The following is a 25,724-nucleotide window of genomic DNA, read 5'->3' on the forward strand; positions in this document are numbered from 1 at the left end:
TCACCCCCTCCTCGCCTGACGCTCCTTCCTAGCTTTGCTCCTCACGCCCTTCCTCCCATTCTCCCCACCGCCCAGTCCCCCTGCAGATTCGACCTCCTGGTCCCTAGGTTCTCAGTGTGGCCCGATAACCTTTAACATCAGCACCATCTAGGAGCTTGCTAGTATCTCTCCAAGCCCCACTCCAGACACACAAAGCGCGATTTGCTCTTTTACTCAAACCCCCAGCACCCAGTCTCCACACCTTGCTCCTGCAACTTTTCGTTCAAAGAAAACACTTACTAGACTTCGAGACCATAACGCAAGGAAGATAAAAATCACAAAATACCACTATACAGATAGCCAAACAAAAGTCAGAAAAGTGTAACTAAGGCCTTGGCAAAAGCCACAAGCATTGAAGTAAAACCTGAGCTTTTGAAGTTAGGCAACTGGTTTACCCTTTTTCCCCCCAGGAGCAAAGTGCGCAAACAAGTAAGTATGCTAAGTTTTCCACATCTTCACATCCATTCTCAACACTTACACTTGTGTTATTTAGCTGACCATTCATTTACTCAATACACACAGATCCCAGGCTTGTCTTCAGACGACCATTATTGGGACGGTGACAAATAAGTTGTTTTCGGCAAGAAATATGGACACTTGTCCCTTCCATGCTGTTACTTCAAAAACTGCAGGTGGACCGATTCTTCAAGTTCTCATATATGTATGCCAGGCACAGGCAGGTGGATCTCCGAGTTTGAGGCCAGCCTGGTCTACAGAGCTAGTTGCAGGATAGTTATGGCTATTACATAGAGAAACCCTGCCTCAAAAAAAAAAAAAAAAAAAAAAAAAAAAATTGTATAAAGCAAGGAAATTGCTACTGAGGCAGAAAAACATTTCCAATGTAGACCTGGAAATCAGACTGCCTGGGTAATGACCAGTAATCAATAGTTCCCATGATGTGGTCCATATTAAACAAGACCATTTAGGGAAAGATTTGTAGGGTTCAATGTCATCAGTGTCATGACAGTGTACACAATTATGAAATAACTGAGAAATCAGTCATTTCAACATTTTTTGGCCCAGTGGCTGGGAGACATGGGAGCTGCTATCGGAAGGAAAGGGACCTTGGGAATTCCAAAGGCCAGCTGTTTACTATCTGATATAGTTGGCAGCTTGTCCAACTGGAATTCAAATATGTTAATCCTGCCAGGGTCTTTCACTGAAACTGAAGTTCAGCTCAGCTATGCAGGCTGGGCAGTGAACTTGGGATCCTCCTGTCTTCCCAGTACTTGTTGCCAAGTACTGCTTTGTATGTGGGCACCAGGGATTTGAACCTAGATGCTTATGCTTGCACAGCCACCAATTTATTAACTGAGCAATCTCCGGAGCCTGGAGCTTGCTGGAACTTCCTGGCCAGTGAGCCCGTGGGATCCACCTTTCTTTGCTCCTCACCCCAATACTAGAGTTACAGACAAATGCTGTTGTGCCAGGCTTTTAAGCAGGTGCCCAGGGTCCAAACTTCATGTTGATGCAGCAAATATATAACCTGGCAGCCCATGTTGCAGCCTGTTAGTCACTTAAATGGATAAGCATTTAATTTTATTTTCATTTTTAAAAGGCAGAGCCTTTATTTCTCTTCTCATCAAAATAATTTCACAAAAGGACCTTTTTTTTCTCTCCCTCTTATAAAAACATCCCCAAATTAGTGCTACCACTCAGTATCCAACCAGGAACAGATGAGGCCTGTCTCTGACTGCCTGGTGTATGTCATTTTTCACTTTGGATTTCATAAGATATAAAAGCTGTGATCTTGGAAGTCCCTCAGAAAGTTAAACATAGAGTTGCCATATGATCTGGTAATTCCAAGAGGACCCAAAACATATGTTCAGACAAAAGCTTGTGCATGAATGTTCATAAAATTATCATTCATAATAGCCACAAATCAGGAGCAACCCAAATATCTATCAACTGGATAAATAGATAAACATAACATGGTATCTCCAGATACTCAATTATTTTTCAGTCACAAAGACAGAATTAAGTTCTGATACATGGTATAACATAGGTGAACCTTGAAAACATGGTTTAAATGAAAGAAGCTGATCACAAAAGCCCACATTTCATATGATTCTAGATATATGAAGTGTCCAGAATAAGCAGATTAATTAGTGGAAACCCACAGACCAGGCAGGAGGTGGTTAGTGGGCCAGGGGAGGGCCAGAAGGCAGAGTCTCGTCAGATGATGATGTTTACCCAGCATCATGGATACGCTGCAAGATACTGAGCTGTACACATTAAAAGCATTAAAATGGTGGATTTTATTCAAGGACTTTAAAGGTCTGTGATCTTTGAAATGGTGAAGGATAACAATGATATCAAAAATTTCCTGTGCTCTTTGGGAAATCAAATACCAGATATATGCTAAATGACTTCCTTTTTCACACCTAAAAATCTGTGCTTGTCCACAATCCATCAACTCTATGGACTGAGGGCTGCCAGACCTCTGTAGTAACTCACCATACCTTCTCTTCTCAACTAGGTATCTGAGGCCACAGTTTGGAGCCTCAGCCCTGGGATGATTATGTTAGCAGACTCTCCTGCCCTCTCTTGAATCCACAGCTGGTATCATGTGACCTTCTAGCACTGTTGTTTGGGTCTTAAGCAAACAGAAAAGGGTAAAAACAATTGTACAACTCCTTATAGTCATTGTGAGTTCACTTAGGGCAACCTTAGAGTCTCAGGTTCCAATATCAAGCACCCACCATATATTTAAGTAGCAAAAGACAATGACCACTGTAGCAATGCACGCCTCTGGTTGGGGTGAACTGCCAGCAGTACTGGGTTTTCATATACAATAACAACCAACACATTGTGCTCAGACTTGCAGTAATGTCAACCCATTGAGACAAACTGTGAACCCAGGGAGACGTTGGAGACAATGCAGGAGCCTGTAAGTTTCCTGAAAACAACAGCCAAAACCTCCATGCACCTCTCCTTAGAAATAAAGCAAACCCCCTCCTTAGAAATAAAGCAAACCATGTATGAAGGAAATACTTGTGTCCTGATCTCTCCAGAAACCTTCTACTGTGTTCTGGAAGTTTCCATCAGAGAGCAAGGTGGGGAGGAGTGCATGCCTCAGAAAGCAGCTTAAAAGAAGAAAAGGCTGCTGGATTGGCAGGAAGTGACACCCCCAGGTTCTACAGGAACATGGTTTGTGTCACATGCACGTGATAGAGAACAGCCAAAGCTGTTTTACTTGTATATCTGGGGACCATGTGGGTGAAAAGCACCCACCCAAAACTACTCTTGAGCTAACAGCTCCACTGATAGAGCAGACAGCAATAAAGAGCCATCAATGAGGAGAGGGTCATAGCCTATATAGGCCATGTAAGTCCTACATGTATTGACAGCTCCTGGTGACATCTTTTGTACCATATCAAGGTACAGTAGGGGCTGATGTGTGTACTGACAACTAGGATTTGTGAGGAAGGGGCTGAAGACCCTCCAGGATATTTTGTGCACTAAGGCAGGAAAATGTGCCATACATCTTAGAAAGATTTCCCTCAAAAATATTAAAATTGTAAAGAGTCAGTACTTAAAGAATTACTCCTTGGTTATCTGAACACCTGTTTACATACCTTGTTTGCATCAAAGCTAGTCAATGAGGCATTTTTTATAGTCATTAGTATCAAATTATTGGCACCATTCAGTTGTAGGGATAGGGAGAGAGCAAACTCTACAACATAAAAATACAGTTCTGATACAAAGATACAAGGTCAGTCCCATTGAACAAGCAGTATTAAGAAATGGATGTGGACAGTTTACACACAAGGAAACACAGCTAGTAACTCATCACACAGAAGTGTTCGGCTTTGCTAGCAGTTCAAATAAAACAGCTTTTCAAGAATAACTATACATCTATTAAACTAGCAAAAAATAAATTAGAATGGCAAAACCCAGTATCAGCAGAGCTACTGATAAATAGAAATGCTTACACATTGCTGGTGGCATCATAAATTGTAGAGGGGATTCAAGCATTCAAAGGAGGGAAGGTTTAAGTGAGATGACCTTTAAGGTCCTTCCAATCCAAAGACTGGATCCTTCTAGAAAGCAATCTGGCAATATAAAACAAGAGCTATAAAATACTTCATGCTCTCTGACTTTGTAATCCCTCTTTGGAGATATTCCAAAGGGAACAACCCAAGAGAAGGATTTTATATATATATATATATTTATTTATTTATATATATTTTTTTACAAAGACATTCATAGCAGCACTATTTATAAGAGTGAAAATTTGCATATAACTGAAATATCTAATAATGGGGAGAGGTGAGGTTAACCATGTCATGTGGTCATGTGGATATAAAGACATTTAAATCAGTAAGAACAGGATCTGTTTAATAAGGAGATGTGTTAGGTGAAAATATAACAAAAGGAATGTCTTCGCTGAACACAGCTATGTAAAAATGGAGCATATCAATGAGAAGAAAGAAGCACTTCAGAGAGCTAGCTGTGGGTGGGGAGGGGCTCCTTAATTTCTGCAAAGGTATTCAAGTGAATAATAAAAATTTAAAAATGCATTTCTTGAAACTATATAAAAGGGGAGTTAAGTTTCTTCTGGGAAAAGTCCTGCCAACATGGTTAGAGTGGATAGAATTTAGAAATAATTTGTATTTATGGAAAAACCCAATGAATCTTCCTGATACTGAATCATCTTGACCTGGTCAAGAGTTTTAGATGATGCAATGTAGAATTTCCTACATGGGGCTCAAAGATAAATTCCTTTTATCCCAGGTTATGTTGTATCCAAAGAGTTCACACATTCAGTTGTACTTCAGGTTAAGCTGAAGTATTTTCAGATATAGTAATATGTAACCTTTTCTTCCATTCATCTATTCATCTCTGAATAAAAATAAATGATTTTATAAGAACTGTGTATTTATCAGTGTAAATGGAGAAACCAGCAGTAAAGAATTAATTCTGTCATTAAAAATGATCCATTTAACAAACAGCCAAAGCTTGTTGCAAGTTTCATAAAAAAAGAAAAAAAAAAAAAAAAAAAAAAGGTCACATAGTTGAGAGTATGAGCGGAGGATTCTGTGCTGCGTTAGCCCCTGGGGTTACTAACAGATACACATAGGTACCGCTGAACAGAAATCCCTTTTCTTCTAGAAACTTCCTTCTAAACCCTGTCTCCACTGAACTGAGCAGTAGAACAAAACCTCTCGTGCTCAGGAGACATAAGATAACTTTTCCAATGAAGTCAAGCCGGAATCTGGCTTCCGCTACCCTGGAGACCTGGGCGAACAGAGCACACTGCTATCCATTGTGCCACAGTGAACCCCCTGAGCCCGAGGAAAGGCAGCGGACGAAGGCACCATGCCATCTCCAAGCAGCAAGGGCAGAGTTTCACAGTTCCGTCATCAACAATCTTTTCATCATCTTCTCTCTTTCCAGTTCTTGCCGGAGTGTCTCTGCACTGAGAAACAGTAAAGGGCCAGGTGGTAAGATAAAGACTCAAAATCAGCAGGTGAGGGCAGAACCTCAATGGTATCTCACAGACATTAGACTTTCCTCTGTTGGCAATTGGCTAACTTTACAGGGAGCTGGAACTGCCTGCTACTGCCAATTCACTCTCTCGGCTTTGTGTGCACAGTTAAAGACAAAGATATGAGCTCTCAGCTTCCTGCTTCTGCTGCCATGCTGGTTGTTTGCTGCCATGTTTCTGCCCTGCCGTGAGGACTCCTATCCCTTTGGAACCATAAACCAAAATAAACTCTCTCTTCATTTAGTCATGGTGTTTTTATCACAGCAACTGAAAAGTAACTAAGACCCCTATGGATCTTGTTCCTACTGTTTAAATAAATACACATATATGGGAAGTTGTGTAAAGGTGCTGTGTGTGTGTGTATGTGTGTGCTTTGCATTGGCAGTTGTGTAAAGGTGGTGGTGGTGGTGGTGGTGGTGGTGGTGGTGGTGGTGGTGGTGGTGGTGGTGTGTGTGGTGGTGGTGGTGGTGGTGGTGTGTGTGTGTGTGTGTGTGTGTGTGTGTGTGTGCGCGCGTTTTGCTTGGTTGGAATCCAGGGTCTCATGTTTCTTGGGCAAATATTCTGCCACTGAGCCACTTCCCAGGCCTGGTGTGTGGTCTATTTATCTACTTCAAAGTGATGAATGTTTCTCCCTCTCTATATCTCTTTCTCTCTCTTTTAAGACAGGGCTGCCAGCCAGGGAGTGAGGGTGCACACCTTTAATCCTAACACCCAGGAAGATCTCTGTGAGTTTGAGGCCCCCTGGTCTCAGAGCAAGTTCCAGGACAGCCAAGGCCACACAAAGAAATCCTGTCTAGAAACAACAACAAAAAGACAGGGTTGCCTAGGCTAGTCTCAAACTTATAGCCTCAGACAATTCTTCCAGCTCTGACTCCCAAGTAGCTGGAGTGTATCTCACTGCATGGGACCTACAAGGTATATACTTTTTAAAGATTTATTTTTATTTGTGTGTGTATACGCACACACACACACTCCACATGTATACAGGTGTCCAAGGAGGCTAGCAGAAGGCACCAGATCCTTTGGAGCTGGAGTTAAAGGTGGCCATGAGCCACTTAATGTGAGTAATAAGAGCAGAACTTGGGTTCTCTGGCTGAGCCATCCTTCTAGCCACTGAAATGTGCATTTTTAAAGGCAAAGAGTTAACTTTAATAGTTTCACTCAGAATGGAAGTTTAATAATAATCTCACCCTGCCATGACCAAGAAGGCCCCACACACACAACCTGGCCCCAATGCATAGCATTAGTGGGTTGCTGCTGTCATCTATCCTGTACCTTAGCCAGGAAACTTCTAGACCAACCTTCTAGCTTCACTAGTTCTTAGTTGTTTAAAGATTTAATTCTGGAGGACCCATTGCTGAGCAATATTTACCAGGGTCTCTTCACCTTGACTACGGATAATATGTCTGACAAGTGGGCTCTGGTGATGGTGGTAGTCTAGGCTGCCTCCTCAGTACCAATCTGACATTTTTACTTGGAGATGGGACTCAGGTCATTGTGTTTACATAACAACACAAGACAGACACTTTACATACAACCAGCCCAAAACAGGTTCCTGCTGTCCTTGCCAGCCTGGCCTAATTATTAGCAAGTACCAAGTCAGCCAGAGGCCTTGTCTTGAGGAGGTAGATAATGTTCCTGAGGATGACAGCTGAACTTGTCCACTGACTTCCACACATACATGTGCACATACCTGCATCTTCACATGCATGTGGACGTACATGTATGTGCACACACACACGCACAGTCTCTTTTGGTGGAAACACTGACTTCACTAAGGGCCTTAAGGCATGTGATGGGTACTCAGCATGAGTCGGAAGGCTTGATATCTCTGTCTCCTTTGCTGCCCTATCTTTGGGTCAGCATTTGTTCTGCTCTCCACACTGATCATTTAAGATGTGTTTTGTCCAGATCTATAATAAAGAGTCGACTTGACCTAGATTTGCCTAGTCTCTCCCTGACTTTAAGGCTAAAAATACTTGCTTGTGCCCATGGCTGGAAATACAGATCACAAAAGGAGCACAAATATGTGGAAACCCCCTGCCTGTTCCCAGAAAAAAGACAGGGCTGTCTCTCTCCTTTGTCTACAGGTCTCTGTCCTCACTCTGCCCTGAGTCACTAACCCCTCAGTTCTCCAGAGCCAAGAGGCTACTTTGTGGCAATTCCCCAGTTCCTCTGTTTGTGTATCCCCAGTCAATGGCCTCCGCAAGCGACAGCAGAATCTTAAGCTTTTCTCATGACCACACTGGCTCATAATCTCTCTTAATCATGCTAGGTGTGACCAAGTCCAGGAAACCAAGACTGGTGAGTCCCTCTGCCAAGCCTACTCTTCCCCAACTATCTGTAAGCTGCTCCCCACCATCTTCAGGGGGCAGTTCAAGAGAGACATCCCAACCTGTCCCATTGCCTTTCATCTTCTCAATTCACTCCTTGCCCCTGACATATCTCACACACACACACACACACACACACACACACACACACACACGCACACACTTGTTAGTCTGTTTCCCTTACCCTCATGTACAAAACAGCCAACCCCAGAAGGATAGGACTTTTATCTGTTTGGTTCCCTGTCCAATCCTAGCACCTAGAACACAGTGTACCACTTGGAGACCTTTCCTTACAGGCTGAATGAATGGAAGAATGAATGGGAGGGGCTAGGAAGCTGGCTCATCAGTGAAGTGCTTGCCTTAGAAGAATAAGGACCTGATCAGCTCTCTAGCACTTAAGTAAAGCCTGGCTTGGTGATGTGTATGTATCTGTAATCCCAAGGCTGGGGACGTAGAAACAAGCAGATTCCCAGAGCTCATTAGCCAGCCAGTCTACGTGAATTCATGAATTTTAGAATTTTAATTTTAATGAGAAACTGTCTCAAAAAATAAGATAGAAAGTGATTGATCATGATACCATCTAATGCTGACCTTTGGCCTCCACATACACATACACACATATGCATGTGCACTCTCACATGCATGTGTACACACTCACATGAACACATATGTACATATACACCACACATTCACGCACACTAGAAAAAAGAATGAATGAGAGACTATGAATCCCACACAAGGTGAGCTAGAGTCTGGTCCACTGTTGCCAGGATACCTGTAGGTGCTTACTTCTGTGACTCACCTGGCTGCCAGAGAGACAGGCTTCCTGGAGGTGTAGATGGTCTGTACTGTGGACACGGTCTCTGTCAGTGGCCGCAGGGTTGCTGTTGGAATCAATGGAGAAGACTGGCCAGGACAGCATGGCAATCTGTTCTCTCTAAAGTCTGCCTGGAGAGGAAACAGACAGGAAACATCAATCTCCAGGCCAAGCATCATGCTGTCAGCTGCTCTCCTGGCCTCACTGTATTGTGCTTGTTATTTTAATAATAGCTAAAGTCATCACACATTTTCAAATTATCTTAGATGATCTTACTCTGTGCCAGACACCCGGCTAAGCACCTTCCATACGTTATCTCTTGACAGCCTGTAAGACAGAGATCATCTATCACTGCATCTTAGAAACCATCCTTTGGAAGATGCATCAATTCTGCATGTATCACGGGAAAAGCAAAGCATGGTACTCAGGCATTGTTATGTTGTATTTTGTAGTAAACATGATTTCAGGGCCATAGCGATGGTTGCTGCCTGCGGAGGACCTAGGTTCAATTCCCAGCACCCATATGGTGACTCGCAACCACCAACAGTTCCAGTTTCCAGGATATCTGATGTCTTCTTCTGGCTTCGGTGGGTACTGCGTGCCCACGGTACACATGAACTCACACAAACACTCACATGAACATGAAAATATGTAAATAAAACAAACATCTGATTTCATCACGTTAAAAGATGAAAAATGTACATCTTAGAACTGTAAACCTTGAGAGTTTAAGTCTTTTAATTGATGTCACCGAGTAAGTACTTATTTGTTAGTTTTAAGAATTTTAAAAATGGTCTGGGTGGTGGGGGCACACTCCTTTAATCCCAGCACTTGGGAAGCAGAGGCAGGCAGATCTCTGTGAGTTCAAAGCCAGCCTGGTTTACAATATGAGTTCAAGGACAGACTTCAAAATTACACGGAGAAACCCTGTCTCAAAAAAAAAAAATTTTTTAAAAAATGACTGTGTGACTTTGAAGACTCCCCATGGAAGGCCTCACCCTCCCTGGGGAGCAGAAAGGAGATGGGATGAGGGTTGTTAGGGGAACAGGGGAAGAAGGGAGGATGCAGGAACTGGGATTGACATATAAAACACGCTTGTTTCAAATTTAAATTAAAAAAATATAAAAAAAAGACTCTGTGTGTATGTGAGTGTGAGTGTGTGTGTGTGTGGTGTGACATGGCTCGCATGTGGCGGCCAGACGACAACTTGCAGGACACAGTTCTCTTGTACCAAGTGGATCCCTGGAGTTGAATAAATTTAGGTCATTAGCTCCTTTGGCTACTGAGTCATCTCAAAGGCTCCAACAAATAATTAAGAACACTACTCAGGGGCTGGGGCGATGGCTCTATTAGAAAAGTGCCTGCCACACAAGCATGTGGAACTAAGTACAGATCCCTAGCACCCACGTGAAAAGCCAGATCCAGGAGCACACATCTGTAATCCTGACACAGACAAGAGGACCCTTTAGGACTTGTTAGGTTCTCAGGGAGATACTGCCTCAAAAAAAAGAAAAGAAAAGAAAAGAAAAGAAAAGAAGAGAAAAAAAAAAGGATCTAGGTACATAGCTTAGTAGTTCAGAGGGTTTGATGTTCATTCAGAGGACCTGAGTTCTGTTTCCAGCATCTATGTCATGCGGCTGCAAACTCCAGTCCTAGGGTAGCTGATGCCATTGCCTAGCCCCTGTGGGCACTCTACTCTCACCTCTTCGAGCACCCACATACGAATGGCATGTATTCCTGCAGTCACACATGTATATATATAAATAGAAATAAAACAAGTCTTAAAAACAAAAGGTAGAAAGGGATTAAGGAAGAGCTCATGTACAGTCATATATATTTGTACACAAGTATACATATCCACACAGATATATAACACAGACAGGCAGACAGACACACTAACTGTATTCAGAGGCAGTGAGTGCACTAATGCTGTTCTTCACTGATAGAGCACCACAGTGGGTCTAGAATATGGTCCCCAGACCAGCAACATCATTATTAGTTTGATACTTGGTTAAAATGCTCAGGCTCTACTCGAGATGCTGGTGCCAGACAGCCCAATATGGCAGGCTTTCACAAGACTTCCAGATGGTTCTCGCACACAGCATTTTCAGAACCACTGACCTGCAGCACACTGCCTGGTCCAGAAAGGGAAATTGCTTGTCATTTTCATTACAAAGCAAAATATGCTTATTACTTTTCCTCAGAGAGCTTAAGAAAAGCAGCAGCTGTTGGGAGGCTGAGAGTGGTGGGGGACGTGGACTACATAGTGAGACTCAATAAAACCAAAACCAGAATAAACAAAACAACAAAATAATATAAATGAAGAAATTTTATAATTCCTTATTGTCGTCATTAATATATTAGTCAACAGTAGTTTCTCATGCATTGTTTTTGTTTCAAATCCCTAAAGATTTGAAACTGTGCATGTGTGTTTTGTTTCCATGTATGTATGTGCACTGAGTGTACAGATGGTACCCAGGAGATCAGTGTTGGGTCCTCTGGAACTGGAGTTACAGATAGCTGTGAGCCATCATGTCAGTGCTAGAACCAAACCCAGGTCCTCTGAAAGAACAGTAAGTGTTCTTAAGCACAGACTCATCTCTCCAGACCCCTCTTTAAAAAAAAAAATTCTTTTGATAATTATCAAAAAAATTAAACATGTGCATATGTATATATACTTGATTTTTTTCTTTAATGGTGGTTCTTGGCTCTGAATTTGAAGCAATTTATCACCAGCTTTTTAAAGAGGCTTTGATCTTTGAGTGCATAATTAATTACCTTCTTTTAAGGTACAAAGCCCTGCCTGTGTCTTACATATGCCCCTTAAAGGGAGACTAACTTGTTTGAAGTAGAGAAACACCAAGGAATGACTACTGTTGTGTCTCCGTTGAAATGTCGCTTTGGAGAAGCGGCTTTACATGCCAGAATGTCACACGTACAGGTGCGCAGATGCTTGTCTAGCATGTAAGGCTTGCTACGGAGAACTGTGTGCATGTGACACTCACTTGTGCTGTTCATCAGGTCACCCTGGCTCACCACTTTCCAGGCACACAGTAGAATGAAACCTTACTGCTCTATTCAGTGACATAAGGACTGATACTGTGTTTCCTGTCACAGGAAAATGAAGGGGCCAAGTGTGCGGCTTGTTTCCTTTTCCCTGTCTGCCATTGTAGATGCTGATGCTGCACACAGCAGGCAGCCGATCCATAAGCCTGGGCGATGCAGGGCAGAGCCCTCAGCATGTCTATGACAGACGGGCTGCATGTGCAGGAAAGCCATTCTATGTGCTGTTTAACAGCCTGGCAAGCAAAGTGTGGCAGCTAATAGCAGGTTGCTTCAATGAGTGGGCAACAGGTGGGCTTCTGAGGCCTCTTCTGGAGGACATTTGCACTGATGGTGCAAAGGCACAGGTGGGCAAAAGTGCTGAGGTTGCAGGACAAACGCTAATTATGGGTGTGTACCCATGTGTGGGGTGGACAGTGACACTTGTTGCACTTACGAAGGATCTTGAAGAAGCAGTAAATTTTCTTATTAATCCCTCATCTTTATCTTTTACCTGCTAAATGGAGCAATGAACACATGCATTAACTTTAAGTAGAATGAAGCAGGTAACAGAAGAACACGGCAGGTTAGGAAGGGGAACGTGGACCAGATGCGGACAGTGATCTTGCTGGGGGGGGGGGGGGACATGTGGGTCTAGATGGAGTGACTCGAGGCTGTGAGTATGGAAACCTAACACCATGGCTTGAAAGCAGCAGTCACCTGATGGATATGGACCAACATTCTCTATCAGAATCAATTAAGAAAATTCAGGGTCAAAGAAGGACCAGACGGCTTGCCAGTTCAACTTTGTACAGAGTCTTTTGGAACTGTTAAAGACCCTGTGGCTCCAACCAGGACAGATCTGGAGGCTTGTGGAGTGTTAGGGTGTCTTGTCCTTGGATAGAAGAAATGACCTTATACAGGGGTGAGAAAATTAGAGGCCACAAGTTTGGCTTCTGGGCCAACCAGCTGTGAATCCCACCTATCCTCACTCTCATTTACTCCCAACCCCTAAGCTGTTGGAGAGTAATCCTTGTTCCCAGCCCAGTCTTTCAAAGGCCAGCACACCATGCAGGTTTGTCCTTTCTCACAGGCCAGCCTACTTCCAGACACTTACTCTTAATACAGAATGGCTCCTGTATTAAAGGCTTGGTCCCCATATATAAAGACAGGTGACTGGCACATGAGAGAAGGGACTTATTAATCTCGTAGCTGAATGGGCTACTGGGAAGTAGGGGCTAGTTGGAGGAAGTGGGGATGTTGCCCAGGCCCTTCCTTGGCCACTTCCTGCTTCTGGATGCCACAGGAGCAGCTTCCCTCTGCCATTTCCTTGTATTGTGCTGTCTCTGCATTGTATCAGGCCTAAAGGCAGTGAAGCCACCTGGTCATCTGTTGAGACCTCTGGCTCCAGCTGGTCATCTGTTGGGACCTCTGGAGCCATGTGGTCATCTGTTGAGACCTCTGGCTCCAGCTGGTCATCTGTTGAGACCTCCGGATCCAGCTGGTCATCTGTTGAGACCTCCGGATCCAGCTGGTCATCTGTTGAGACCTCCGGATCCACCTGGTCATCTGTTGAGACCTCCGGATCCACCTGGTCATCTGTTGAGACCTCTGGCTCCAGCTGGTCATCTGTTGAGACCTCCGGATCCAGCTGGTCATCTGTTGAGACCTCTGGAGCCATGTGGTCATCTGTTGGGACCTCTGGCTCCAGCTGGTCATCTGTTGAGACCTCCGGCTCCAGCTGGTCATCTGTTGAGACCTCTGGAGCAGTGAGCCTCAGTGACTCTTTCCCTTTTCAAGTTGTTGTTCTCAGGACTTCATCAGAGCGATGGGAATCTCAGCGAATGGACTCACCATCTGTCTACGTTCTGGATGGCAGAAACCTGGCAATCATTTGTCCCTCTCCCTCCCTCACCTGTCTAGTATCATACCAGCCTCCTAAATTTCTCCCCCGTCTGTACACTTCTCCCCACCTCTCCCATCAAAATCACTCAGGGGCAGGTGCCCTGCACACTCTCTCTTAAGCTACTGACCTAGATTTATTTCTAGGCTATTGTTCTAAACCTGTTCTGGCTGGACCCAAATGTTCTCCCACAGTGATCACAAAGCTGCTTTCTAAAAACAGCTGCCCTGTTCTAACATCTTCCAGAGGCTCCCCATCGCTGCTGGGAAAGGGCCAGGCCTGGCTTCGCTCCTACAGCATTTGTTCCTCTTTCCCGTCACACCCCAGGCTCCTGCTCTCTGTATTCCAGTTCCCGCGCCTTCTTTTCAGTCCCTTGAATGTGTGATGGCCTGTCCCTCCTCAGGACTCCAGTTCATGCTGCTCCCTCTGTCTGCTCCAGCTGCCTGTAAGCCACTTTTGCCCAGTTCTTAAAAGTCCTGGTGTGACTGCTGACATTGGCTTCCAGCTCCATCTGCACTCCCAGCTTTCAAGAAGGGCTTCCCTGGGTGTGTCTCATCACTGCCAAAGGCTGGGAAAGAGACCAGAGTGGCCCCATCATGGCCAACTGAGGGAACTGGAGCGGAGATTCCAGCTGAGGATCTGTGTCCAGCCAAACTGCAGGCTGGGTTGGCTGTGCAAGCACCATGCAACCGTGACAGACATCTTGACATAGCCCTGGGTAGCATGGTCTCTCATTAAAGTGAGCTCTTAACTCTAGAAATAAATGTCCTAGACACTTCGTCTCCTTCCCACAGAGAGGGCCAACAACCTTCTCACCTCTGTTCACCTAAAGGGGCCACTGCTCCGTCCTTCCATGCCATGGGAGGAAGCCTCATTAGCTAGTGACCACTATTGTACTCAGGGCTGGACCTCCGTTCCCTTGGAGGTCCTCCATGGAAGACAGAAAGCCTTGGAAGAGAGTCTCATGGACCACATGAGGTCAGAGATCACAACTGACTCCCGGGAGAGGAAGTAGAGAAGGGCTGTGGTCTCTCACTTCTGCTCTATGTAGCAGCTCACTATAACGTGCGGTTCTGCAGAAACTCCCAGGAAAGAATGGGTTGGGCATCTACAGAGAAACGTGGAAATACTCACTGCTGTCATTCTGGAGAGGAAGGAACTATGGCATCCAAAATGTTAGAAAAGGGGCTGGGGAGATGGCTCATCGGGTTAACAATACTTCCTGTTCTTACAGAGCACCTGGGTTTGGTTCCCAGCACCCACATGGTGGCTCACAACCATCTATAACTCCAATTCCAGTGGATCCAATGCCTTCTTACCCTTGTGGGCACCAGGCACATATGTGGCACACATCTATACATGCATGTGAAATGCTCATACACATAAAATAGCATAAATAAACACATTGAACCTATTTGCTGACTCTAAGTTGTCTAATGAAGACAGGGAGGTAGTCACCAGGAGCCCGTGGCCAGGATTTGGACATGGTCCTGGTCTTTGTACCACCATCTCTGCAGCCTGGGAAGTCAGCAGTCACCACAGACAGAGATCTGTATTAGGAAAGTACTTTTGTATCTCAGTCCCTTTAGATGCATGTTTCAACCAGATTATTTCTCATTACTGTTCCTGGGGAGATGGCTCACTAGGTAAAGTGCTTGCTACAAATGAGGACCTACGTTCTATATCCAGAACCTATGTTAAGTAAGGCATATATGGTTGTGTAGGAGGATCCCTCAGCTTAGTGACCAGTCTGAGTAGCTAAGTCAGTAAGCTCCAGATCTATGGGATACCCTGGGTCAAGAACAAGGTGGATGGTACCAAAGGAATGATAAATCATTCTCTCTCTCTCTCTCTCTCTCTCTCTCTCTCACACACACACACACACACACACACACACACGAACACACACACTGCACACATGCACATAAATTCATACATGTATGTGCATGCACAGATATGAGAGCATATGGTCTATGTGGTAAAGTGACTTACCTAAGACCACACACTATTATTAAGATGCAGATCCAACCCAAGACCATTAGAAACAGGTGTTAAAACAAGTACACAGCACACATGACAGCATTATTTCCAATGCCAAAGGTAGACACCACCCAAATCCCTGTAAGTCAATGGATAAACAGACTGCAGTAAAACCATACTGCAGAATTTCTCCACAAAAGAAAGGAAGTATAGATTCATACTTTAAAGTAGATGGATCTGAAAACATGGTGTTAAGTGAAAAAAATGTAGCTGGGCCATGGTGGCACATGCCTTTCATCCCAGCACTCAGGAGGCAGAGGCTAGGCTGGGCCAGAAGTAGGACCCTAAAAGTAGACAATTAGTGGCAATGGGGAAGGGCATGCACTCAATGTACAATATACACTTGTATGAACCTTTTTAAAACTAAAATTTAAATTTTAAAATGCCCAAGTGATCTAGGGAAATGGTCAGTGGATAAAGTATTTGCCATGTACATGTAGGGACTGGAGTTCAGAGCCCCAGCAGCCACAAAAGAGCTGGACTGGATTAGCATGGTGGCTTGCCTGTAATCCTAGCTCTAAAGGCAGAGTCAGGGATCCTTGGGACAAGTTGGTTAGCTAGACTAGGGGAACTACTGGAGCATTCTGGGTTTGACAAGTCTTTGATGATGAGTATAATTATCAAAAAGCCAGGGGGAAAAGAGAAAGAAAAGAAGACCCCCAACATCAACCTATGGCCTCCACACAAATGTGCACACATGTGCACCTACACACATGTATCCACATACCACACATACACCCACACTGACAAAAAGAGGCCTAGGCCTTATCCAATCTTTAAAACTACCCGGACACAGTGAATTTCATGAGTACTGAATGCACTGGGGGTGCAGTGGAAAGGAAATATTGAAAACAATGGGTTTTCTCTCTCACAGAAAGTACTGTTGGACAAAGAGGGAGACCACTGTTCAATAAACACAGTAAATACTACTGAAGAGTCTTAATATGCTTAATTTCCTGTGAATCTCATCTCAATAAAGTAAAGCAGACCCCATCCACAGTGCCTCCTTCCCCCACAGTCTTGTCCATGGGAAAGCAAAGGCATACAATGTGGCCTGCCATCTGAGGCTACTCACAGTGAACTGTGGCCCTGCAGTGAAGGGATCAGGAAACGGGTTCATCATTGGTTCCGCTGGGAATGTTTTTATCATCATCGGTTCCGCCGGGAATGTTTTTATCTTCAAAAAAAAAAGGCAATGGGGTTATCTTTCTGTCAAAAACATTTTTGAAGACTTGACCAGTACACCTTTAGAACTGGGAGGAAGGATCCTGGGAAGTTTAGGAGCCTTCATCTCTCTGCGGTGGAGGCAGGCCTGGGTTACATGATGACATGTTCTCCTTGCCTCGGACTCCCTTTTTGGGGGATTTTTAGGCCTGTGTCCCAAGCCTACTCCAGAAACACTCCTGAAACACTCAAGGTAGATGAGGAGGCGATCCTTATGTACCTGGGAAGGCCTCTGAGGGCTTTGCCACAGCTTTGGGACATGGCAAGAGGCTTCTGAATGGTCTGCTGGGGACACAGTGTATCTCAGCTGGTCGGGTCAATTCAACCGGAAGGCAGTGCCTGTCAAAGGACTTACACTGTTCAACCCCTGTGCAGTTAGAGCAGCAGAACTCCTGAAGAGAGCACATGGCCACCATGGCCCTTGGGAACAGAAGTGAGCAATGAATACCGACAGTAGTTTCAGTAAGGCCAGTCAGCAGGTGAGGGCGGCCTCTCTTTCCTTCTTTTTGCTCATTTTGTCTTTGGCTTCTTGGAGGCCTTGGAAAATGACAGGACTCATTTCTTTGAGCGAACATATACCAGGACAGCCAGAGGCCCGGTGACTGTGGCCTGTGTCTGTAGTTCACCTGTGTCCCTGTGCAGGCAAGGATTGTTGACAAGGCCCAGAGGCCATCCCTGCCCAGGGGCGGCAGCGTTGTGCCCCATGGGATCTTGCCTGTGGACTCTAGGAAAGGACCTTGGCACTTTCACGCTCTTCTAAAGGGAAGGGAGGCACAGGGACATTGCAGACTAGACCCAAGTCAGGAGCTGTTCTCTGAACAGGCAGAACAGGTGTCAGTCAATATGGGGATAACTGTATCTTTGCAATGTATGTGACGATGTTCACCCTGACCCAACTATACTTTCAGTAATATCTGTACAAATAAGTATTCCCAAGTTCCCAGAATGAGCCCCAAGCTCCCAAAGACTCTTGGGCCAAAACTTCACAGAACATTCTCCCATTCTCTTTGCCTGGCCCAACAGGCTGGCATGGCATTCTTTAACAAATTTCATAATGAAAAGAAATCTGCAGAGAGGGTCTCAGGCCAACCAGAACAGACAGGAAGTGCTTCCTTATGGCTATTAATGAAGTGTGGACGTTAGCAGCTTCAAACGATGGCCTTACACTGCCGTGTAAGAAGCTACATTCCCATGACACCCCATGCTCACTGGTATGGCAGAACACGCTGCATTCTGGTGGCACTCTCCAACTCTAGGGCCATTTCAGAAGGAGGCAAAAGGCAAAGTCATCCCACACCACTCAAAAGGGTCTAGACTAAGGAAATGCCTCATGCTCCCTGAAACAGTGACAAACTGCAAACAGAGCACCTCCTAAGATGAGGGACTGCTAAATAAACCTTTGCTTGATGGAGATGAATGGCCATACAGGACGAGACAGAAAGAGTGCTACGAGAAAGGAGGAAAACAGGAGACACCGTGCCTACTACTACTTAACAGGTGAGATTATGAACGAACATGAACAAACAGAGGAAAACACGCAAAGAAAAAAGTGTGCTCAGTTATGATGAGATGGTTCCTTTTAAGACATCATGTAGGACTCCTGTTGTGCCATGATGTCAGTGACTAGAAGGGGAAGGTGAGTTTAAACCTTTATTTGCACAGGACAGACAGACACTTAGGTCCCCCCCCCCCCCCCCCCCCCGAAGGTGACTATCAAAGTGTATATTCCTCTCTAGGTAAGTATCTTTTCTCATTAAAGTTCTCAGAAAGCAAATGGCTCTTGGGTCTTGCGAGCTATGGAGAAAGGGGTAGGAGCAGGGTGTGTGTCTTGGTTTGGCCAATCCCAGCTGGACCCCACATTCCCCCATCCATCGAGGGATGAGAGCACCAAATAGCAGGGCTCTTTGGAGGTCTGGCACCTCTGCACATCCATCCAGCTACTGCCTCACCTGGGGCTCCTGCCACCTCCTGTGTCCCAGCAGGCCCCCACCCTGTCAGGGTACCTACCAGCCTCGTTTTGATTGGAGGATACATGCAAACTCCAGTGGTCTCTTCCTTCATTGGGAGAGAGAGTGGAGGAGAGCAGCGAGGGTGGGCACAGTGGGGGCTGCTGGCGGGCTCTGCCTGCTCACGAGGAGAGGAGGAGAGACAGGGAGGAAGAGGTGGTAAGACAGGAAGAGAGAGAGGAGATAAGGGAGGGAAAGGAGAGAAAGACAGCACAGTGCAAGACAGATCTGGCAACCCAGACTACTCTCAAGCCAGCATTACCCATGGCTGCTTTCTAGACACTGTTAGCCTCTGGAGTGCTAACTGCCAGTCCCACCCATTATCCTCCTCTCTGTCTCTCTTCTCGCTGGCTTTCGCCTCTTTTCTCCAATCCATGAGCAGAAGGGCAAACCAAACCCCTTCCCAGGGATGGCAGAGCCAAACTATCTCCTTGTGCCAGCAGCATAGGACTGGGAGCAGCCCCTCCCCCCACCACACCCCCAACCTGAGAGTGTCACTAGGGTTCTGAAGCATTGCCCAGGCCAAGTCACAAACAGCACCATGGGTTAGCAATGGCAGGTATGGGAGCAATATGCGGGCTGCCACACACTTGAGAGCATTTGCTTTCTACACCCAGCCTCAGCCAAGGAAGGGTGCTGCCTACAGTGTGCGGGTGATGAGTGTCCAGCAGAGGATGCCAAGGAAGAGTTACACCCCTAAGAAGCACCAAGTTCAGGATCTCATACTTCTGGCCCTCTGCCACATGGGTTCAGAACTCAGAGCCTCCCAGTTTTCTCACCCATGAGTTCAGGGTTAGGCATCTCCTACTAGAAGTGGGGGCGCCCTGATGCTCAGCTGGAAGACATACCAAGCATTGTAGAGAAAGTGTCACACTTTTGGGATGCCAGCTCCCCTTTCCCCTCCCCCCAGGGGTGGGGCTCTGAGAAATGCCACGTGCCCAGCAAAGGTGCAGAGCTTGTTTGAGTGAGGATGAGGATGGAAATAGAAGATGTTCAGTGTTAGGAAGATAGGACTGCTGAAGGGTTAGTGTGGGCTTCAGGGAGGGACCACTCATTCCAGAGAACAAACATGCATCGTGTAGCTCAGGAAAACTTGGCAGCATCCCACGGTGAGGATTAAAATACAGCCTCTGGGTAGCTTTCACTAAAAAGAATGATCAAGGAAATTACAGGCCGCCTTCGTTCCCTAAATCCATCTGATTCTGTCGTCCCACAACCACAGACCTGAGCAGCTGCCAGAGGCTTTCACAGCCATCGCCTCCCGGACAGCCTTACTTTGCATTCACATCTGGGAGATGCAGAAATTGTTTCTGCAGAGTTGAAATCCCAGGTTCCACCCCCTCTTTGTTGATTGTTTCTAAGTCCTTTCTTCAGAGCGAAGTGAATCCATATTAGTCACCTGTAGTTTAAGTTTACCGGCCTACTTAAATCCCTCCTCCGGTTCTCTTCGGTTCTCAGGAGAAATCCTGATGATGCCTGCAGGGTGTCCCTGTTCCTGTTAGAACCAGCCACACCAGAGCCCCTCCAATATAAGCCCCTGGGCTCTACTCCTGCTGACAGAGACGGAAACTCAATATATATTTAGTAAAGGAAATAAAATCTGTCACAAATAACCAAGAAGCATCATATCACCTAATGGTCAGAAATTGGATTGCTGATCATTAGGAATGACTCAAGATTTTATCCAGCTCTGGACTTTTATGGTAAGTGCTAGTCCAATAATACTGACCTTCCTAAAAAGACACCTTAGTAGGTTGTGGACTGCTAGTAAATCCACAACCTTGACTCTTTAGTCCATAGCCAGAAAACAAAGTATTAATAACATGTCTAACAGAATACTTTGGATATGGCAATTTGCTTTTTCTCCTGGCTCTTCTCGCTTGGGGGTTTTCTGCATTTATTATACTACATTTTTGTATAGATAATTAGCTTTTGAGTTTTAAAATGTGACTCTTTGGGAGAATGAAAAGATTGTTGGTATCAATAAATAATAATGGAGTTGAGGGGGTTTCTTTTTCATGGGCTCAAAAAAGGACATTGCTGGAGTCAGGCAGATAGAGAAAGGAAGATAATCTAGAATACTGAGTAATGAGGCCAGAGTGGGCTAGTTCTCTCTCTCTCTCTCTCTCTCTCTCTCTCTCTCTCTCTCTCTCAACAGGGACTAAAGAGCAAGAACGACCTGAATCCCTGGTCAAGTGGAGCTGGGGGGGTAGTAGGTTCCAGGACAGTCTGTAAGTGAAAACAAACAGTGATTTCCCCCAGAAGCCCCATTAGAGATGCAGAGAGCATCTTAGATGTATCTATGAATGACACCCCCCCCCAACCCTGAGGAGCAAAGCAGCAGCCATGGGCAGACAGATGGACACCTGGACTTGAGATTAGTTTCAGCCTACCTGGAAGAATGGAGCCCCAAACAAGTTGTCGAGCTAACTGGAAACCCAGTCCTGACACCCAGCCAGGGCCTGATCCCACAACTCATGTGGCCTTCCTCAGACCAGACCACTGTCTCCCAGTCATATACATACTTCACTAACATGCCATGTTCCAGGACGCATTGGCTCTGCTTTGTAGGCTTGTGGATGAATGGTCTAAAAGATACAGAACTCAGAGGAGGGTAAACCCCACAGGGAAAGAGTCAAGAGCAGAGAGGGGACAGATGGGTATGGTCTGTTACTAGCAGGAGGTAGGCTGACTGGCTGACCCAATATGAGGCAGGGTCTGTGTGCCTAGGGTTCCCCTTTGACTCTTCTTTTCTGGACCTGGATACTTTGAAATACTCCTTTTCACATATACTGGGCAAGGATGGAGAGTCATAACGTGATATTGTTTCTCATAGAATCTCAGTGGAACACTCCTGAATGAATGACAGAACATCTGGTCCTATTGTCCCCTTCTCCACGTCCCTTCTAGAGGGGCCTGAGGATTACAGGGTACTGTAGATATCTCAACCAGGAGAAGAGAGGAGATGATTGGACAGAGGCCGAGCTTCGAAGGTGACTACGGGATGGAGGTCACCTACTGTGTGATGAGTGTCAGAATAGAATTTTAACATTCTTGTCTGGTAAACTTTCTCTTTTGAAGGAAAGATCTAGAGAAAGAGAGTGGCCAGGGGCCAAGAGTACAGATCTGGTAGCCAATAAACCATGCTTCATCCTTGCTGAGTCTCTTAGACTGCAGACACAGCCTTCTCCATTCTCATCTCACAAGGGAACCACAGGCCCCAACTTGGGTTGAGGCTTCGAGACCGTCCCAGAGTTTCCTCCAAGCCTAGGCTCTGGAGGTAAAATTGAGGTCAGTGGATCTGGCAAGCTTCAAGGAAGAGGGACACATCCTGACTCTGTCACCTGCCATAAGGCTTGGGTTCTATATAGTCTTAGGCCTGATGCCAACCTGCTGTGTGAGTCTGAACAAGTGCATATCCCTGACTGAGCCTTGGTTTCTATGTCTGTAAGGGAAAACCAGGATGAAGTGGCCCCAAACCTCCACTCCCACTAACCAGCTGGGTACAAGCCAGGCATGGAGCTGTGCTTTTGTGGCTGCACCCCAACCTCAAGTTTAAAACAGCAAAGTGGACACAATTACTGATACAGTGGTCCCTGGGAGCAGGTTTCCCAGTCTCAGGTGTTGAGTCCTCTCCTTCCTGAGCTGTCCAATGGGAAAAAGGGAGACAGATACTGCTCTGCAGGAGGGGACATGAAAGGGGACCAGACAAAGGGAAAAGCATACTGCCAAAGTCCTCCTTCTCTCCCTTTCACTCTTTGCCACTCAAGGAAACAGGAACAAGGAAAGGTCAGAGTCTATGGTGCCAAGACATGTCCTCTGCAGAACCTATGTATGCATACTTGGACCTCAAGATGTCCCAAGGACACACAGTCACTGTGAACCTCACTGGGTAGCAGTCTCACTGCAGCCCAAGGACTCAGCTGCATATACAGTACAGCATCCTGGACCCTGTTTCACAGCTAAGTCAGAGTTGTCCAAAGATGTAGAGAGCCATCTCCAAAAGGGTGGGGGGGGGGTGACAGTCTCTGAAACAGGAAAGTCACTTGGCACACCTCTAGGAGTCCCTACCATATGCTGTTTCCTTTCCAACCCGTCTTCAATATCCACGCCAAGATGTTTTGAATCCAGAAGTAATTAAATCTATATGACCAAACACAAGTTTTTGAAAGGAATCCTATTACTCTTGTAAAACATCATAATGTATTTTAACCATAGTTCTTAATTATGATCACTAAATTGACCATTCTTAGATCCACCAGGCCCTTTAGTAAATTAATACCTTATTCATGCTGACTCTTGATATAGAATACTGCAACTTTTTTTTTTTAAGTCAGAGTCTCACACTATAGCCCAAGTCAGCCTGTAATTCAAGGCAATATCTTCCTTCCTCAGCCTCCCAAGTGCTGGGATTACAGGTGTGTGCTGCTATGCTTGGGTGAGACTATTTTAGTTGTCAACCAAACTCCTCTTCATACTATAAGATTCAATGGTCCCAGACAGGGGATAGCATCTTATATAGACACATATGGTTTTGTTCACTGCAACAAAACGAACAGATTGGAAGTTGCCCATCAGCCCAACTGAGAGGGATAGGTTTCCCTGGCTCGTAATTCCTGCTACACATACTTCCTTTTACATGGTCCTCAGAGCTTAGCTGTCTCCCTCATTCTCCTTCACAGATTCTCAGGATGTACCCTAAAAGTTCCCAGACCTCTCTGGCTAGCTGCCAGCAGCTGGACTGGATGTTCTCAGATAGCTGTCAGGGATTCCATCTCCAAAGGCCCTCCTGGGCAAGAGGCTTCATCTGGGAAGTATCTGTCAGCTCCTGACCCAGGATGTGGCTTTCTGACTTTCCTCCATGTTTTCCCCCATTTTCCTCCCCATTCTAGAAATCACTTCTTTTCAAAGTGGCAAATTCCCCACAGAGAAGGCCAGATTCCCCCCCCCCCCAATCCAATGCATAGAGCATAGGAGGAGGGGCCAGATACCAAAGTTCAGATCCCATGTAGTCCTGAGTGATTTGCCTATTCCAGGACTCAGTTTCTGCATCTGGGCAGAAGACCGATAAGGTCATGCTGAAACGCCATCAGCTGTGGTAAGTATGTTGGAAAGGCAGGGGAAAAGGGTACTTTGGTCTTGGCAACTCATTTATCAAGAAGACCATGAGTAACCATGACACATGCTCAACTGTGATGGTCCCCAGAGCAGGGTCTTCCTTGGAAGCTCTCAGGTGCTTTTAGATTGGTCCTACTTGCTAGGCAAAAAAGATGGCTATAGAAATGACAAGCACCATGTCTACCTAGACTCTCCTGAAAGCCTTCTGAAGAGTCCTTTCTCTACAAGCTGACACCCAATGTCTCTTCTTTCTGGCCTCTACCTGGGTATCTTCTATGCTGTTACATGGTGCTTGGCCATTATCAGCCTGGACACCCTTAAGCTGCCCTCTAATCTGGAGCTACCCCATAACCATGTACAAAGCTCTCAGGGGATAGGTTCTGACTTAATTCATATTTTATCTCAGCCCAAATGGTGACTTATGTCCAGCCTAAAGTGAACCATGATTTATGCCCAACTGTCTTGAGATAGCAGACTGAGCCTAGCCTAAAATTATTTCCAAGTTTGCCTGTATTATTTACTAATACTTTACATATACATGTCTTCTGATCTCAACATGCTCTTCTCTCTGTGCGTGCATGCCTCCCTCCTTCCTTCTCCTCTTCCTCTTCCAAGAACACTTCTGAGACAAACAGTGACATCCTGATAGCCCTGCTTTAGGGAAGACAGGATTCTATCCAATAGCAAGATTCTTAAAAAGGAAAGCAGAAAGCTGAAGATACAGCTCAGCTGGCAGATGCTTGCACAGTGTTCAGGAAACCCTGATTCTCAGCACTGCATAAACCAGACACTGGGGTACACATCTGGTATGGTATTTCAAAGAAAACGGCCCAAAAGGGAGTGGCACTATTAGGAAGTGTGGCTTTGTTGGAATAGATGGGGTCTTGTTGGAGGAAGTGTGTCACTGGGAAGGTGAGCTTTGAGGTCTCATATATGCTCAAGCTACATCCAGTGTGGCAGACCACTTCTTGTTGCCTGCAAGTCAAGATGTAAGAACCTTCAGCTCCTTCTCTAGCACCATGTCTACCTGCATGCTGCCTTGCTTCCTGCCATGATGATAATGGACTAAGCCTCTGAAGCTGTAAGCCAGCTACCCCAATTAAATGTTTTCCTTTATAAGAGTTGTCATGGTCATGGTGTCTCTTCACAGCAACAGAAACCATAACTAAGACACCTGGCATTCCAGAACTCAGGAATTAGAGGTAGGAGGATTGGAAGTTTAAGGGCATCCCTGGCTACATAGAGGTTGAAAGTCAGCCTGAGCTACATGAGACCCTATCTCAAAAAACAAAACACAAAATGATCATCTGTGTGAGGAGTAGCCAGATTCTTGGGTGAGAACTTGTCTGCCTGACTCCTTTAGTGCTCTTTCCTCTAAAAAGGGCTTCTCACATGCAGGAGTCCCATGAAGGCCACCATCCCTAACAGAAGACCCATGTACAGGAAAGATGATGGTAGGAGGCATAAGGGGTCTGGAAAGCCAGAGAAGAGCCTTGAGCCAGTGTTTCAGACTAGATGGATTGCCAAAACCAACAGCAAGAGATGAGTGGGCATGCAGGGCAAAGCCTGGGAAGCCAGGAAGCTGAGACCCAAGCATGGAGGAGCCCTAGTACACTCGACGAGCAGCAGACAGGCGCAGGCAAGACCTCCGCAGCCACCCTCTCAGGAGGAGGATCATCATGGCCCTAAAAGTTGATGGGGGCCCTGGTGC

The 25,724-nt window shown here is 45.6% G+C and overlaps 1 protein-coding gene across 1 annotated transcript in view; it reads right to left on the reverse strand.

Annotated features, from left to right (window-relative positions):
* Window positions 1-5,052: 5,052 nt before the first annotated feature.
* The window catches only part of Epb41l4b (erythrocyte membrane protein band 4.1 like 4B), a 142,546-nt gene continuing 121,874 nt past the window's right edge, over window positions 5,053-25,724 (reverse strand). Inside the window, 6 exon segments of the mRNA XM_051187838.1 lie at window positions 5,053-5,461; window positions 8,666-8,691; window positions 8,694-8,811; window positions 16,741-16,781; window positions 16,812-16,842; window positions 18,897-19,013. Of these exon segments, the coding sequence (XP_051043795.1) occupies window positions 5,246-5,461; window positions 8,666-8,691; window positions 8,694-8,811; window positions 16,741-16,781; window positions 16,812-16,842; window positions 18,897-19,013 (549 nt within the window). The 3' untranslated portion in view covers window positions 5,053-5,245.

The sequence above is a fragment of the Phodopus roborovskii genome, unplaced genomic scaffold (genome assembly GCF_943737965.1).
Source record: "Phodopus roborovskii unplaced genomic scaffold, PHOROB, whole genome shotgun sequence".
In the NCBI taxonomy this organism is placed as follows: Eukaryota; Metazoa; Chordata; class Mammalia; order Rodentia; family Cricetidae; genus Phodopus; species Phodopus roborovskii.